This window comes from Nycticebus coucang, chromosome 21 (genome assembly GCF_027406575.1).
Source record: "Nycticebus coucang isolate mNycCou1 chromosome 21, mNycCou1.pri, whole genome shotgun sequence".
In the NCBI taxonomy this organism is placed as follows: domain Eukaryota; kingdom Metazoa; phylum Chordata; class Mammalia; order Primates; family Lorisidae; genus Nycticebus; species Nycticebus coucang.
This window is the reverse complement of record NC_069800.1, coordinates 42,834,196-42,852,424: the sequence shown is the minus strand read 5'-3', so window position 1 is coordinate 42,852,424 and position 18,229 is coordinate 42,834,196. Positions and strand designations below refer to the sequence as shown.

The following is an 18,229-nucleotide window of genomic DNA, read 5'->3' as shown; positions in this document are numbered from 1 at the left end:
ATCCTGAATTTTCAAGATAGGCCTTATCTCAAATATTCTGCAAGGCTGCCCTTCCGAAGTCATGGAGATGACCTGGCAGTGGTGGTATTTCCACAAGGACTGGAGCTTTCCCAGTAGGAGGTATTTACGTGGCACTCCTTCTTGTGCCATGGACCCACTGACAGTCTGGTGAAGCTGTCACAGAATAATGTGGGGGGTTGTTGTTTTTGTTTGTTTTTTGAGATAGAGTCTCACTTTGTCACCCTCAGTAGAATGCGTTATCATAGCTCACAGCAACATCAAACTCTTGGGTTCAACAGATCCTCTTGCCTCAGCCTCCCAAGTAGCTAGGATTACAGGCGCCTGCCACAATGCCCAGCCAGTTTTTAGAGACAGGGTCTTTTTCTTGCTTGGGCTGGTCTTGAACTCAAGCAGTCCACCCTCCTGGGCCTCCCAGACTGCTAGGATTACAGGCATGAGCCACTGCACCTTGGCTCACAATAATGTTTTAAATGTACAAAACAAAATTAAGCAGAATTCCTATTAAAAATGTTTCTAAAAACCTAAACTTGTGATATGGCAAGATAGGTACATCTTTGTTCAGGCGCCAAATAACAAAATCTAGCAGCAGATCTAATAACTACCAGAACTTTGAAGATGTGAAGAAGATAAATTATTTTTTGTGAAATCTACAACAGCTTAAAATGACATGAAAATATCTGTGATTTCTTTCAGGGAAAAAGTCATAGAGATGGCTACTATTCCAGGGCTTCATTGCCTACATCCACGATTGAGGGAAATGGCCAATTTCCCTCAATCATGAATGTATAATTGAAGGGTCAGTTTCTATTAGACAATTAATGAAAAAAGATTTTTTTTCATTCAAATTCAAAGACCCTTTTGTTTTCTTTTTTTTTTTTGTGGTTTTTGGCCGGGGCTGGGTTTGAACCCACCACCTCCGGCATATGGGACCGGTGCCTTACTCCTTGAGCCACAGGCGCCGCCCCAAAGACCCTTTTCTAAACCTACCTAGATATAGTACAATCACCTGTGATCCATTTTGGCTTTTAGTGCCCAGATTTGAGTCTCAGCTTTGCCTCTTATTATTATTTCTGGGTGACCTAGGATGAGCCATTTCCCTCCTCTGAGCCTATTCCCTCATCTGGAAAATGATGGAATTGGGCCAGATCTTTTCTGAGGTCCCTATCAGATCCTCCTCTTCCATAATTCTATGAAGACTCTGGATGAGTGATATAAACAGTGCTTCAACCTAAGGTGAGCTCTAAGGTGAACCAACGGAAAACTCTCCCTGGCTGATACTCTATAGCTAGTGGTTCTCAACCTTCCTAATGCTGACCCTTTAATACAGTTCCTGTGGGTCGCGAACCACAGGTTGAGAACCGCTGCTCTACAGAGAAGAGGGACCTGCAAACACCTTCTTAGCTGGACTCTTCCTGTCCAGCCCAGCACCATCCCAGGGGTCAAGGACTGTGCCCCTTACTGACCGTTCAAAGCGCATGACTTTGGCCAGGAGCAGCTGCAGGGGCTCTTCGTAGTTCCGGTAGCTACTTAGAACCTGAAATATGTTACAGAGGGATTGGATCTCACGCTCTGTCCTCCAGGAAGGCTGCTTCTTCATGATCTTTATAGCTCTTGGTGGTAAGTGACCCTGGGGAGAGAAGGTCAGAATGACATAGGATCCAGCAATTTCCCCAGCAGGCTGGCTGGCCATTCCCACATTCCTGCTTGTACACTTTCCTGTTCTCTATACAATAGTGGCTGACATGTGACGTATGCCTCCTGTGTGCCGGGCATCAAGGTAAGCATCTTACACACCCCTCTCACTGTATCTTCACCAGCTCAAGAACCATCATTCCCATTTGACAGATGAGCAGACTCAGGCAGGATTAGAGTAGATTTGCCACATGCCAAACCCAGTATCCCTCCCTCCCTGGGCTCCTGAGGCCCTACAGGGTCACCACAGCACACACACATGCAGTTAGGGGAGACCTTCACCCTTGTCTCAGCCTAGACCTTGACAAGACTTTAGACTGAAGGAGACTATTAAACTTCTTCCCTAGTGGACAAGGACTCATGCACCAGTGCTTGAGCAGCTATTAGTCACTGACCATCCTCACCTGCTGGGGAGGTGGGACTGTGACTTGTTAACATCCCAGATGACGTCCCTCTAACCTCATCTTCTACCTCTCCCCTTCCTTCTCTATTCTCAAGCTTTTGATCTATCCCTGGCATGTGCTAAGCTTGGTTCTGTCTTGGTCTTTGTATGGGCTATTTTTTCTGCCTAGAATGTTCTTCCACTGGATTTTCACATGGATACGGCTGCCTCCTCATCATTCTGGTCTCCGCTCATGTGCTGCTACATCCTTAGTGTGTCTCCTCTGGACCACCTGAGCTAAAAGCTAAAAGCAGGCTCCTCCCTGTAGATCAGTGATTTTCTTTTTTTTTTTTTTTTTTTGAGACAGAGCCTCAAGCTGCCACCCTGGGTAGAGTGCTGTGGCATCACAGCTCACAGCAACCTCCAACTCCTGGGCTCAAGCAATTCTCCTGCCTCAGCCTCCCAAGTAGCTGGGACTACAGGCGCCCACCACAACGCCCAGCTATTTTTTGGTTGCAGCTGTCATTGTTGTTTGGCGCGCCCGGGCTGGATTCGAACCCGCCAGATCAGGTGTATGTGGCTGGCGCCTTAGCCGCTTGAGCCACAGGTGCCGAGTCGATCAGTGATTTTCAACACTGGTGTGCCGTGAAAATTTTTAGATCATTATTTTGAAAGAAGTTCAAAGCACAGTAAGTATATATATATATATATATATATATATATATATTTTACTTTTTAAAAAAATCAACATGATTTAAGTGTGCCGTGGAAGTTTAACTACAGGTTCAAGTGTGCCATGAGATAAGATAAAAAAGTTTGAAAAACACTGCTCTACTGCTATGCACAGAATTGCCCTCATCTCTAGAGTTCTGTGGCTCTCAGATAGGCCTCTAGTTTTTCCTATTTGGAGGATAAAACTTGGGTAATCTTCAGTGCCCAGCCTCAGACACTGGCCAGTCTGGAAAACTGAGGAAACACAGTATTTTGATGACTTAGTGATTATATTTCATACATGCGGAGGCAGGCAAAATTAGAATGTGCCCAAGACAGGCAGGAAATAGAAGCCACACCTTATTGCCGAGGGAGAACAGTTATAAAGTTCTGTGCTCACCATTTCCCTAAGAGGAAAAAACAACTTGTCTACTCTAGACCAGGGTCTAGTCGGTTTACTCTAGTGAGAACTTCAGATTTTCCTGATAAATGGGTAGACCCCTTTACATTTTATATTGGATTTTAAAATTTAATATACAGGATATGGTGGGGAAAAGCCAGGAAGATAACAATGAGGCTTGAAAGTAAGAGAACAAGTCACACAGTCCAAAGCCTCACACAGAGACAAAAGCATTCCCTCATCAGATGAGAAGATACAACAACAACAACAACAAAATGAAGAATGGTAAGATGCTAAGGGCATCCGACACCCAGTGGGACAGGTGTGCCCAGCATCTTTCAGAGTTCAGGACAGAATGAGCACTCACACACAGGCCAGGGCTTTTCCCACCACCTGGATTCTTTCTCCTCTGTCTGAGGTTCTCACATCCTTTGTTTTCTGCTGTTTTTCCAAGAGTCCAAGCCCAGAAACTCTGTCCTATTGGTTCAGTTCAGCTAAACCTGGGTACTCACAGTCTTGGAATGTTAAGGCAGGAAGGGATCACTGAGATCAGCTAATTTATAGATAAGGAAACGAAGTGACAGGCTCAGGGTAACACACTCTGTAGGTGGCAGAATCTGGGCTGAAACCAGATCTTCTGATCCCCCCAGCAAGATTAGAGCTATGCATACCTCCTCTGCAACAAAGTCCATGGTATCAAATGTGATTTGGCTTTGCTTCTTTTTCTGGAAAAAAAAAATGAGACAAGGAGAGGAGGGCTAATTAGCGAGACTGTTCCAGAATTTTGCATCTGAAGCCCTTCTGCATACCTGGACCACCATGGGGGCAGGTAGTTATGGGAAACCTCGTAGCAGCAGCCATCGCATGGCCTCTTTTGCTCAAAATCTCCAACTCCACACTCGGTTTAGGTCCAGCACTGGTGACAAGTTACTATATTGTGAAAGGGGAGAGGAAAGGAAGATAAAGAGAAAACAGAAAAGAAGGATCGAGAGAGAAAAAGAGAGAAAAGAAGCAAACAAGAAAGTATTGGCGAGGGGGAAGTTAAGGAAAGAAAAAACCAAATGAACCCAACCTTTGTTAAGTGCCTTTAATAAGCCAAGCATGGTGCCATCTTCTGTATTTTACTCCATTTAATCATTAGAACAAAGCACGTTTTATTTTATTTTATTGGCCAGGGCTGGGTTTGAACCCACCACCTCTGGTATATGGGGCTGGTGCCCTATTCTTTGAGCCACAGGCGCCGCTCTCAAAGCAGGTTTTATTAAGCCCCATTTTAGACTTGAGGTGTCCCAAGGATCACAGAGCAAGTAAAGGTCCTGCTGGGATCAGGACTCAAGTCCTTGTCTAGAGTATGGCCAGGAGGAGAGGTGTAAGTGAGCTTAAGGATGAACTAATCCCACTCTTACCTTCTGATAGATGACAGATAAAGAGAGGATATGAAAAGAGTGGAGAATATGTAGGAAGAGTTTGGGGGAAAGCAAAGGGACAAACAAGGCCCTAACCACCATCCCAGGCCAAACCAGGGCCCCTACCTTCTAAGTATACCTCATGTTCTCCCCAGGGACCTCATATCCCTCTTCTTCTCCCAATTTACCCTTTATGTGTCCATGTGGTACCTCTCAGGGAGGATACTGAAGGGCAAAGTTGGTGCTAAGAATACCCAGGTTCACATGTTGCATTGACAACCAGTTTATGGCTCGTTGCACCTGAGCCCACACCCCAACCCCAGCTCGCTACATAACAATCACGTGACTCCTATAGGCTGCCCTTGCAAGGCTGTGCTCAAGGCCACCCTGGCTAGCGGGTGTGGTTAGGTTTTGCCTCACGGTCCCCTGACAACAAGCCTGACTTTGGGTCTTCAGCTTTCAGCTATCCCATGCACAAGCTCAGGTCTTCTGCTAATCAAAGCCCCCGGCTCTCCAGAGCCCATTGCTTCACCATGGCCTGCCATCCTGAAGGAAATATTCCTCCTGGGTGGCGCCTGTGGCTCAGTGAGTAAGGCACCGGCCCCATATACTGGAGGTGGTGGGTTCAAACCCAGCCCCGGCAAAAAAAAAAAAGAAAAAAAAAAAAAGTTTGGGCGGCGCCTGTGGCTCAAGGAACAGGGCGCCGGTCCCATATGCCAGAGGTGGTGGGTTCAAACCTAGCCCTGGCCAAAAACCACACACAAAAAAAGAAATATTCCTCCTGAGAGCTAACCTGAGTCTCTGGGTTGCAATTTTTCTACTCCATCCCTTTTCATTGGCCCAGTCCATAGGGCTGCAGCCTTGTTTGGTTTGGCCAGCATGGTGTCTTAAAATATAGTCTATGAGGCTGGGCGTGGTGCTCACGCTTGTAATCCTAGCACTTGAGAGGCCAAGACAGGTGGATTGTTTGAGCTCAGGAATTTGAGACCAGCCTGAGTAAGAGCAACGTCCAACTAGCTGGGTGTTGTGGCAGGTGCCTGTAGTTCCAGCTACTTGGGAGGCTGAGGCAAAAGGATCACTTGAGCCCAGAAGTTTGAGTTTGCTGTGAGCTATATGCCACAACACTCTATCGAGGGCCAAGTAAAATTCTGTTTCACACACACAAAATATATATATATATATGTTCTATGAATTTGAATGTCTTCAGATGGCGTATGTCCTTTCTCTGCAGCTGACCCATAGGCCCCTACCCCCACTATATCTTAAACTCAGCTGCACACACCAGTTTTATTACCTGATGGTCCCTTAGAAACCAATGCAAGGCAGCCTTCCCTTCCCCCATCATCAACCCCCAGACCCCTCTCTTGGGCCACTATCCTTCAGAAACCGTTTTGGGAAATTTCTTGGAATAAATTGGTAGATGTAAGGGAATAGAGGCCTGGATCTAGTCACTCTTGACCCAACAGGAAAATGAGCAGGGCTTTTCCAGGTATTAGCTGAGAAAACTCTGAAGTCCTGGTTAACACACTTGGTAATAATGAGGACACCTTTGGGAAACCAGAATGAGTTAAAAGAATGCTGACCAACTTTTCTGAGCCAAAAAAGGAGCTCAGATCTACTGGGGGATAAAAATATTTTAAACTGGGACTTTCTAGGAAATCTAGAAAGCCTGGTTCCCACAGTGAGCCGGGCCCTGAAGATGTTCCCTTCATATGAGGCAGATAGGAAAGAAAGTAGAGATACTAATAGTTTGTGGGCCTTCAGAAAACACCGATGCTACCATGACTCCTGTATTCCTCTGGTTCCTTTGATCATGTTGGAATGGAGAATGCCTCTTCCCCACTCCCAGTGTTTCTTTCCACATGGAGGGAGGTGTATAAGTAAAACACTACTGGCCTCACTCCTTCCACATTGAGAAGGAGTGACTTGAACTCCTTGGTAGATTTGGAAGCAGAAATGGGCCTGGTTGTCCCTCTGAGCCCATGTTCTGCTCTGCCATTGAGTTTAGGGCAGCGGGCCCTACTATTTTACTGGAGCCTGCCATGGTCCAGCACCATTTGAGATAAGGCCTGTAAGGCTATCTAATTCTGGAGTTCCTTCAGTATTAGGTAACCCTCTTGCTTTATGATATAAGTCACCGTCTCTGATGTAAGTGTGGTCATTAACAAAGGTGAGAGTTGGGTCTCCCAACTGCTTTACCCTTTGCTTTCTCTCTCAGTTGGTTCTGAGCTTGAGCTGGGAAGTGGGGGGCTATTTATTAAACCCCCTTAATCTCATAATCATGAAGAGCCCAGCTGCTTACATCCCAGAAGGAGAAGATAGGATGCTTTCTCTGAGAAGAGGCAATGATTTGATATTCCCGGAATCCTCTGAGGCCTTGGCGGAACATTTTGCACACTCGGATCATTAGTATGATATGCATGGAGAGCTTGTACAGCCCCTGTAGAAACAAAACAAACAAGATCAGTGGAAACCATCTGTTCTCAACAGTCAACAGCAGGATGAATGGTACTGAACAAGGTGAAATTTTTTTTTTTTTGAGACAGAGTCTCAAAGCTATTGCTCTTGGTAGAGTGCTGTGGTGTCACAATTCACAGCAACCTCCAACTCTTGGGCTTAAGTGATTCTCTTGCCTCAGCCTCCCAAGAAGCTGGGACTATAGGCACTCAACATGATGCCCGGCTATTTTTGGTTGCAATTGCTATTGTTGTTTAGCTGGGCTGGGCCGGGTTCGAATCTGCCACCCTCAGTGTATGTGGCTGGTACCATAAACACTGTGTTATGGGCGCCGAGCCACAAACAAGGTGAATTTTAACAGGATTAAACACAGTGGTTTGCTGGATTGATAGTTTATACATTTTTGGAAAGTTTGCAAGCCTGTTGAAATTATGTTGGTAGCTTGGAACTGGCCATGGTGGGAGGCTTGTGCCCGTAGCAGAGAATGCCATAGAAATTGGCAAATACTACAAATCAGGGCATCTCTCTTCCTAGGAGCCAATTGTTAAACATTTGCCAGCACACCAGTGCATTTAATGTCCAAGTCCTTCACTTTCATACAGAAAATTAAGAGTACAAGTAACTGTAGGCTGTGTGGGTGTGTGTAAAGCACCTGAATTTTGGAATTCAGCGGCTCTGAGGGAAGAATGGTCAGAAAGAGACCAGGCACAGTGGCTCACACCTGTAATCCCAGCACTTGGGAGGCTGAGATGGGTGGATTGCCTGAGCTCACAGGTTCAAGACCAGCCTGAGCCAGAATGAGACTTTCATCTCTAAAAAATAGCCAGGCATTGTGGCGGGTGCCTTGAAGTCCCAGCTACTTGTGAGGCTGAGGCAAGAGAATCACTTGAACCCAAGTTTGAGGTTGCTGCGAGCTATGATACTACAGCACTCTACTGAGGGTGAGACTGACGTGAGACTCTGTCTCAAAAAAAAAAAAGGAATGGTCAGAAAGATGCAACATTGCTGGCTTTGAAAATGGAGGAAGGAAACCATGAGGCAAGGAATGTGAGTGGCTTTCAGAAGCAGACAAGGCAAGAAAATGGATTCTCCACTAGAGCTTTAAAAAGGAAATGCAACTCTGCTGGAAACATTGATTTTAGCTCAAGGACACCTGTGTCAGATTGCTAGTCTATAAGATAATAAATTAGATTTGTTGTAAGACACTAATTGTGGCAATTTGTTATGGCAACAATAGTAAACTAATATAGCACCCTAATCCAAGATGGGCCATCCTATCTTTTTCTGGGAATTTGGAATTGGAACTGAGAGTAAATCATCCTCTTGATCTCCATATAAATTTAGGAGTAAGGGCAGCCACCCTCTGCTAGCCAAGTAAACACAGGGGATGGGAAAAATCCAGAATGTAGAACCATCTATGAATCAACTAACCTTGTTTCTTTAGTTAGTTTCACAAGAAAAACAAGGTATGGGGACTATTCTAGATTAAAAAAGAGTCAATAGGCTCGGTGCCCATAGCACAATGGTTATGGCCCCAGCCATATACACCAAGGGTGGCGGGTTCGAACCTGGCCCTGGCCAGCTAAACAACTGCAATAACAACAACAAAAAGACAGGTGTTGTGGCGGGTGCCTGTAGTCCCAGCTACTTGGGAGGCTGAGGCCAGAGACTCACTTAAGTCCAAGAGTTTGAGATTGCTGTGAGCTGTGACGCCAAGCACCTTACCAAGGGTGAAATAGTGAGACTCCGTCTCAAAAAAAAAAAAAAAAAAAAGAAAGAAAGAAAAAGAAAGATTCAATAGACATAAAAAGAAATGCAAACTATGAACCTTAATTTGATCCCAGTTCATGATAGCAAGCTATAAAAGGGAAATTATTCACATTGTATATTGAAGCAGTACCCTGAACCCCATAAATGCATCCATGTACAAAGTTATGATTTAATAAAAAAAAAAAATTCGCTCTCTGGTCAAAAAAAATATATAAAAGGGAAATTAAATGTTCCTGCATATTAGATATTAGGGAATTAGTATTAATTTTCTTAGTATTTAGTGGTACTGTGGTTATGTGGGAGAATGTCTTTATGTTTAAGAAAGTACCATCATAAAGTATATAATTTACTTTCAAATGATTCAATAAACACACACACACACATAACATAAAGGCAATATAGCAAAATGTTGAATGTTAGATCAAATGAGTGATTATTATATATACATATGTATTTCAACTTCTATGTTCAAAATTTTTCATAATAAATGCAAAAACTAAAAGTATCTGTGTACTAAATTTTGTTAATAAGTACATCATAAATAAAATGAAAAAGCAAACTGTAGCCTGGAAGAATATATATTCCATGCATATAAATGATAAAAGCTTGCTATCCAGCATTTTTTTTTTTTGTAGAGACAGAGTCTCACTGTACCACCCTTGGGTAGAGTGCCGTGGCGTCACACGGCTCACAGCAATCTCTAACTCTTGGGCTTACGCGATTCTCTTGCCTCAGCCTCCCAAGCAGCTGGGACTACAGGCGCCCGCCACAACGCCCGGCTATTTTTTTTTTGTTGCAGTTTGGCCGGGGCTGGGTTTGAACCCGCCACCCTCGGCATATGGGGCCAGCGCCCTACTCACTGAGCCACAGGCACCGCCCTCCAGCATTTGTTTTTAAAAATCCTACAAATTGAAAGAAAAATACAAATAATACAGTAGCAAAATGAGCAAAAGTTATGAATATATCATTCATAAGGGAAAACTCAAATTGCTTCATAATTTTATGAAAAGATTCTTAACATCACTAGAAATAATGGGAATATAAATTATAGTAATAACAAGATACTATTTTACACTTGTCATTGTGGTGGACTGGGAAAAATAGTAAAATGCTGTACAACATTTGGCAACATTTTATAAAATTGAGGGTTTGTTTACAATCAAGAAATCACACACTTCATGAGACCTCTTTACAGAAACTTACATATGTACACAAGACAGGCATGGAAGTGATCATGGCAGCATTGTTTATAACAGTGAATGGCTGAAAACAGTTAAACGACCATCAGTAGGGGAAGGGGTCAATGCACTATGGTACAGTCACAGAACTGAATATACTGCACCAGATCAAAGTGTGTGTGTCAAAGTGGGTACAGAACAGGAGTCAGGGGCTCAGAGTGTGGCCTGTGGCTTGCCCAGGGTCAGCAGAGTAGAAGGCTTCCCCCAACTACAGGGTGGAAGTCAGAATTCAGTCCTCCTGAAGTCCAGTCTGGAGCTCCTTCCTCCTTGTTATGTTGTCTCCAAAAGGCAAAGCATGACCACCATTCACCCAAGGCCCCTCCTCCACTTGCCTCTTCCTTCTTCAAAATGCCTTCTGCTCCTCCCACCCTTGTCCCTCCTCACCAGTTGCTTCCTCAAGATCTGCCAGGAAAGAGATACCCTGCGTCTCTTCATGGTTCCTGCTCTGATGAATGGCACAACTCGCCCCTTTGCCTTTCATGGGGGGAGCTATAAATTTCTTTCCAAAATCCAATTATAGTAGAAATAAAGGGCTTCCTTCAATGGCAAGGCAAGAGCTCCTCTCTGCCCCTCAAACGCTACAAGCAGTTGCTGGGAGCCTTGTTCTGAGAAAAATCGTTCTCAGAATTTACTTATGTCACAGTGTAAGATTCTAGAGGAGGTGTCAGTATAAAGAAATTGGATGGGCGGCGCCTGTGGCTCAAGGAGTAGGGCGCCAGTCCCACATGCCGGAGGTGGCGGGTTCAAACCCAGCCCCGGCCAAAAAAAAAAAAAGAAACTGGAATTTGGCAGCCCAACATTTATTGAGCTCTCATAGATTTGTGTGTGTCAAAGTCGATAAAGGTGAAATAATTTGAGTGGGAAACGTGAACTTGGCAATCCTCACAACCCACAAGGTAAGGGAACCTTATGTACAACTCCATACATGAGCAGACTGGGTCTCAAAGTAGCTCAGTGGCTGCCAGCATCATGGGCATCGTTAAAAATGTAAGAGCCTTGGCTTGGCACCCGAGCTCAGTGGTTAGGGTATACACCAAGGCTGGCAGGTTCAAACCTGGCCCGGGTCTGCTAAACAACAATGACAACTGCAACAACAACAAAAAATAGCAGAGCGTTGTGGCAGGTGCCTGTAGTCCCAGTTACCTGGAAGGCTGAGGCAAGAGAATTGCTTAAGCCCAAGATTTTGAGGTTGCTATGAGCTAGGATGCCACAGTACTCCACTGAGAGTGACATAGGAGACTCTGTCTCAGAAAAAAAAAAGTAGGAGGCTTCTTGGCTAGTAGAGACATCCAACACCTTGGTTTAGAGACCAGTGCAGGGCACTGCCCCTAAGTCTTGTTAACTTGGGACAATTAGGAAAACTCAGCAAATCAGATGTCAACCAAATGTGTCAAATGCTGAAAGAAACTTGGAAACTGGAAGACTTGTAACTCTGAGGCCCTTCTAAAAGTAGATTAGACTATAGAGTGTACAGCACTTTTTTCTTACTAAAGATAACTGATGATCTCAATTTGCTCTTGCAGCAGGATCCCCAATAGAAAACTGTGATTTCAGGCCGAGTGAGGTGACTCAGGCCTGTAATCTTAACACTCTGAGAGGCCTAAGGCAGGTGGACCGCTTAAGCGCAGGAGTTCAAGACCAGCCTGAGCAAGAGCAAGACCCCATCTCTAAAAAAGCCAGGTATTGTGGCAGGCACCTGTAGTCACAGCTTCTTGGGAGGCTGAGGCAGGATGATTGCTGAGCTGAAGAGTTTGAGGTTGCTGTGAGCTATGATGCCACAGCACCCTACCCAGGGTGACAAAATGATATTCTGTTTCAAAAAAAAAAAGAGAGGGCAGCGCCTGTGGCTCAGTGAGTAGGGCGCCGGCCCCATATACCGAGGGTGCTGGGTTCAAACCCGGCCCTGGCCAAATTGCAACAAAAAAATAGCTGGGCATTGTGGCGGGTGCTTGTAGTCCCAGCTACTCAGGAGGCTGAGGCAAGAGAATCGCCTAAGCCTAGGAGCTGGAGGTTGCTGTGAGCTGTGTGACGCCACGGCACTCTACCGAGGGCCATAAAGTGAGACTCTATCTCTACAAAAAAAAAAAAAAAAGAGAGAAAGAGACAGTACAGACTCTTGCCTACTCCACCACAGACCTAGTCTTGAGGAAGGAGATACAAAAGGATCCTGTGCAAATGTTTAGCGGGCCTTTGAGAGAAACTACTGGTCCTGCAGAAGGCAAGAGATATGGTAGGAGGAGCTACGGACAGGAGTGTCCCACTGGTCTCCTGAGTTGCCTGAGGATCCAAGAGTGACCAGGAAAGTATCTAGACTAACAAGGGGCATTAGAGAATGCCAGTAAGTAGAACTGATGGGACCCCAAAAGTGGGTACTGATGACCTCTCCTCTTTCCAGCTGTGGTTATACAATTTCTCTGGGAATTGGATCAGCCTTGGGGAGGAAGAGGCAGATAATTTGGAGAGCTTTGAACTAGCCCAAGATGAATCAATAAGCCTGAAATTACATCCACTCAAAATGGATGAGAAGATTCTTATTGTCTTGGTGATTATAAAAGTTATACAACAAACATCTACAGAGGTCCAACATAGAGGATATGAAGGTGAACAAGCCCCAGTCCCTGTTTATGAGGAGCTGACAATACACTGGAGAAATAAAATTGTTAGAAGAAGTTGTAATAAAGCTATGAAAAAGGCTGGGCACAATGGCTCATGCCTATAATCCTAACACTCTGGGAGGCTGAGGTGAGAGAATCACTTGAGCTCAGGAGTTTGAGACCAGCCTGAGCAAGAGTGAGACCTGATCTCTACTAAAAATAGAAAAATTAGCCAGGCATAGTGGTAGGTGCCCATAATCCCAGCTACTCGGGAGGCTGAGGCAGGAGGATTACTTGAGCCCAAGAGTTTGAGGTTGCTGTGAGCTAGGCTGAGGCCATGACACGCTAGCTAAGGCAACAGAGTGAGACTGTCTTCCAAAAAAAAAGCTACGAAAGACAGATGAGGAAAGGGTAGGGCCTGTTCAGGGAGTGTGACTAAACTGTGAGATGCTCAGGAAGCATGATTATGAGGAAGTGAGATTGGGCTGACAAACTAGTCACCATGGGCCATGAAATCGCAGACTACTTTATTTGATCTACATGGCATACTGTTTAAAATTAACTTATTTGTGTTTAGTTGGGGAATGGGCTCTCCAATTCACCACAGTCTTCACCACACACAATGAAGTCACCTACCAGGCATGTTACCTATTTATAACCCCTGGATAGGATCCATATGGCCTCTCTGGGGTCTAAAATTCTTTGACTATAATCAATGGTTGTGAAATAGTGGTCCACAGGCCATATCTAGCCTGCTGACACATTTTGACAGTTTGTTAAGAATCATCAACACTTAAATACTGAGATTTTATGAAAAGCTTTCTAGGAAAACATATTCACGATTTACCAAAGTGACCCAAGTAAGCTGGACATGGTGGCTCATGACTGTAATCCTAGCACTTTGGGAGGCTGAGGTGGGTGGATTGCTTGAGCTCAGGCATTCAAGACCGGCCTGAGCAAAGCAAGATCCCTATTTTTCTGTAATAAAAATAGAAAAACTAGCCAGGCATCGTGGTGGGCATCTATACTCTCAGCTACTTGGGAGGCTGAGGCAAGAGGATCACTAAGCTAAAGAGTTTGAGGTTGCTGTGAGCTGTGACGCCACGGCATTCTACCCAGGGTGACAGAGTAAGACTCTGTCTCAAGAAAAAAAAAAGTGGCCCAAATAAAACCCATTTAAATTGACTAATTTTCATAGCAGGAATAGAGAAACTGTAATAAAGTACTCTCACTACCACTACCACCAAAAAAAATAAAAGAAAAAAGTACCAGATTCTGAAGTTTTTACAGGCAACTTCAGATAATCCCAATGTTTCTCCAACTATTCAGCACCTAAAAAGAAACTACCAAATTCTTTTGTGAAGTGAGGAGAACATTGATACTAAAATCTGCAAAAAGTTGCATGAAAAGAGAAAGCTGTGGGCAGAGCCTGTGGCTCAGTGGGTAGGGCGCCTCACCATATGCCAAGGGTGGCGGGTTCGGACCCAGCCCCAGCCAAACTGCAACAGAAAAATAGCCGGGCATTGTGGCGCGCACCTGTAGTCCCAGCTGCTCGGGAGGCTGAGGCAAGAGAATCGCGTAAGCCCAGGAGTTAGAGGTTGCTGTGAGCCGTGTAACGCCACGGCACTCTACCCGAGGACGGTACAGTGAGACTCTGTCTCTACAAAAAAAAAAAGAGAAAGCTGTAGTCATCTCATTTATAAATATTGTTTTAAAAATATTAAAATATAGGGCGGCGCCTGTGGCTCAAGGAGTAGGGCGCCGGTCCCATATGCCAGAGGTGGCGTGTTCAAACCCAGCCCCGGCCAAAAACAAACAAACAAACAAAAAAAAAATTGGGCGGCGCCTGTGGCTCAGTCGGTAGGACGCCGGCCCCATATACCAAGGGTGGCGGGTTCAAACCCAGCCCCGGCCAAACTGCAACCAAAAAATAGCCGGGCGTTGTGGCGGGCGCCTGTAGTCCCAGCTACTCGGGAGGCTGAGGCAAGAGAATCGCTTAAGCCCAGCAGTTGGAGGTTATTGTGAGCTGTGTGAGGCCACGGCACTCTACCGAGGGCCATAAAATGAGACTCTGTCTCTAAAAAAAAAAAAAAAAAAATTAAAATATACAGGGGTGCCTGTGGCTCAGTGGGTAGGGCACCGGCCCCACATATCCAGGGTGGCAGGTTGGAACCTGGCCCCCGGCAAAACTGCAACAAAAAATAGCCGGGCGTTGTGGCGGGTGCCTGTAGTCCCAGTTACTCAGGAGGCTGAGGCAAGAAAATCGCCCAAGCCCAAGAGCAAGAGCTGCGCTTGCTGTGAGCTGTGACACCACAGCACTCTACTGAGGGCTACAAAGTGAGACTCTGTCTCTAAAATAAAAAAATATACATTAAAATATAAACAAAGGCCAGGTAGAGGGACTCACATTTGTAATCCCAGAACTTTGGGAGGCCAAGGTGAAAGGATCACTCAAGGCCAGGACCTCTAGACCAGCCTGAGCAACACAGTGAGCCCTGGTCTCTAATTTTGAAAACTAAACTAAAATAATATATAAACTGTATGAAAACAGAATTCAATAGTACATTAAAAAATAACATCATTAGAGCAGAGACAGGGAAGGAGGAAGCGGGGTGAGGGGTCACGGTATGTGACACACCTTTTGGGGGCAAGACACCATTATAAGAGGGATTTTACCTAACAAGTGCAATCAGAATAACCTGGTTCTTTGTACCCTCAATGAATCCCCAACAATTAAAAAAAAATTATTTTAGGAATGCAAAGATGGTTAACAGAGAATCTATAAACATAATTCATTATATGTTAGCATGGCTAAGAAGAAAAACCATCTGATTTTCTTCCACAGGCACTAAGCATAAATCATTTTTTTTGACAGAGACATGTAACCATGCCACCCATGTGGGCAAGTAGGGCTCCAACGTGCTGGATAGCTTAGTAAGACACGGAAAGCGATCCTCAGAGCTGTCTGTTTGAGGGCTGCTCCTGGAAGCATTACCTCCCCAGCACTTCTGTGCTGAGCACTCCAGGGGCCCAAGGCTGAAGGTGGTGAGGGTGGCTGAAGGTACTGAGAGTAGCAAGCCACCTCATCAGCCTGTGCAGCAATGGTGAGTGCTGAGAAGATCCAAAGGGCTAATGCTGATGGAGAATGTATGACTGCAGGTTTCAGGGAGAGCTGGCAGAAGGCGGAGTTCTCCAAAAAGGTGGTACAGCTTCAGGGCAGAACCAACACCTGTCAAACATTGGGATCGTGATGTTTGGGCTGGCTCCAGGAGCTTCCCTGGTCTCACTGGCTCCAAGGAAAAGCAGGAGAATGGGCTTGCCAGGGAAATACACGGACATCCCATTTTTATTTTTTTTTCTTTTTTTTTATTGTTGGGGATTCATTGAGGGTACAATAAGCCAGTTACACTGATTGCAATTGTTAGGTAAAGTCCCTCTGACATCCCATTTTTATAGCCTTGAAGCTGCCGTGCTCCAACAGGTAGGAAGAAGAAGGGCCAAACCCACTCACACACTCACACAAAACCCTTGTCAGAAGGAGCTTCGATGTGAACCCAAGAGACTTCCTGCCAGCCTGGAATTCTACCCTAGTTCCTCCACCTATTGCAAACCCAATAAGCAGCTGGTCCAGGAAAAAGTCATTTCATCTAAAGGAGAGTTATAATAAAAAAGAAATAGCTCCAGATCTATATAAATATATTAACCACCCCCCCCCACCAAAAAATGCAGGAGAGGGAGGCAGGGAGCAGGAAAAACAAATGGCAGATGAAAGACACACACACACAAAAATTTAACATGAAACAGATGATAATCATGAACAATAAAGAACTCAAAGGGCTTAATGAATTTTTTTCTTTTTAGAAAAAAGAAAATTTCTCACTTTATTGCCCTCGGTAGAGTGCGGTGGTGTCACAGCTCACAGCAACCTCCAACTCCTGGGCTTAGGCGATTCTCTTGCCTCAGCCTCCCAAATAGCTGGGACTACAGACGCCTGCCAGAACGCCCAGCTATTTTTTGTTGCAGTTTGGCCGGGGTTGGGTTTGAACCCGCCACTTTCAGTATATGGGGCTGGCGCCTTACCCACTGAGCCACAGGTGTCACCCAAGGCTTAATGAATTTTTTTTTTTTTTTTTTGTAGAGACAGAGTCTCACTGTACCGCCCTCGGGTAGTGTGCTGTGGCGTCACACGGCTCATAGCAACCTCTAACTCTTGGGCTTATGCGATTCTCTTGCCTCAGCCTACCAAGCAGCTGGGACTACAGGCGTCTGCCACAACGCCCGGCTATTTTTTTTTTTTTTTGTTAGTTTGGCCGGGGCTGGGTTTGAACCCGCCACCCTCGGCATATGGGGCTGGCGCCCTACTCACTGAGCCACAGGTGCCGCCTGGCTTAATGAATTTTAAAACAAGAGATCAAAGCAAAGATGCTGAGACAGCCAGAGGAGAAGACATTGGCAGGTCTCAGGAAAGAAGTGATTAAAAAAATAACCTAGGAAGTTTTAAACTGAGATTTAAAAAAAAATAACCTCAAAAACCAAGGTCCTTTCAGAAACATCAGAAAGCTAGCCAGCCTTGCTGAAAACAGGATAGGATTGCAAAAAAGCAAGTGAAGAAGTCAGAAATGAGTGATTAAAAAGGAGGCAAAAAATATATACAGTATAGAGGGGGAGAAAGTGAGTAGTGTATGTGGATTTCTTCCATTTTTATAGCTGTAAATCCTAAGACACCTTTTAAAAGTAACCAAGAAACAGATGTACAAGCATATTTAAAGATATAAAAGACTGACACAGTCTGGATAAACCTTAAAGACATGCTGACTGAAAGAAGTCAGACACAAAAGGACAAATATTATGTGATTCTACTTATATGAGAGGCCTATAATAGTCAAATTCAAAGACAAAGAAAGTAGAACTGTGGTTATTAGGGGCCAAGGGAGGAAGGAAATAGAGAATTAATGGTTTAATGGGCAGTATTTCAGCTTGGGGTCATGGAAAAGATCTAGAAATGAAGGGTAGTCAGTGTGAATGTATCATATACTTAATACCACAGAACAGTACACTGAAAAATGGTTAAAATGGTAAATTTTATCACAATTCCTTTAAAAGTTAAAAGAAATGCTCCCCTTTCCCCTTCCTTCCTGAAAAATTCATCTTAGAAACCATTAGGTGGGGCCAGGCATAGCAGGTGCTACGTGCAGGAAGGCGGGAGGCTGTAGTGTGCTAGCACAAGGTATTAGAGCCCTGAGCAGGGTGAGTAGGATGGGGCAGGTGGGTGCAGCACCTACATTTAGGAGGATTGATTACAGAAGATAATAGGAGCCAGTTTTCTCTCTGAGAAGGGAATTAAATGTCAGGAATGAGAGAAAACTAGAATAAAACTTGTGGGGTTGGACAGGAGTTAAAAATGTTGTGTGGGCGGCGCCTGTGGCTCAGTGAATAGGGCGCCGGCCCCATATGCTGAGGGTGGCAGGTTCAAACCCAGCCCCGGCCAAACTGCAACAAAAAATAGCCAGGCGTTGTGGCGGGTGCCTGTAGTCCCAGCTACTCAGGAGGCTGAGGCA

General features: G+C 45.0%; 1 protein-coding gene across 5 annotated transcripts in view; it reads right to left on the bottom strand.

Moving 5' to 3' along the window:
- The window catches only part of CNBD2 (cyclic nucleotide binding domain containing 2), a 60,613-nt gene that overhangs the window by 37,015 nt on the left and 5,369 nt on the right, over positions 1-18,229 (bottom strand). For all 5 annotated transcript variants that reach the window (XM_053574963.1, XM_053574964.1, XM_053574967.1 and 2 more), the window contains exons 3-5: positions 6,915-7,052; positions 3,878-3,931; positions 1,485-1,648 (exon numbers count right to left, since the gene is read on the bottom strand). In XM_053574963.1, coding sequence (XP_053430938.1) covers positions 1,485-1,648; positions 3,878-3,931; positions 6,915-7,052 — 356 coding nt within the window. The remainder of the gene's footprint in view (positions 1-1,484; positions 1,649-3,877; positions 3,932-6,914; positions 7,053-18,229) is intronic.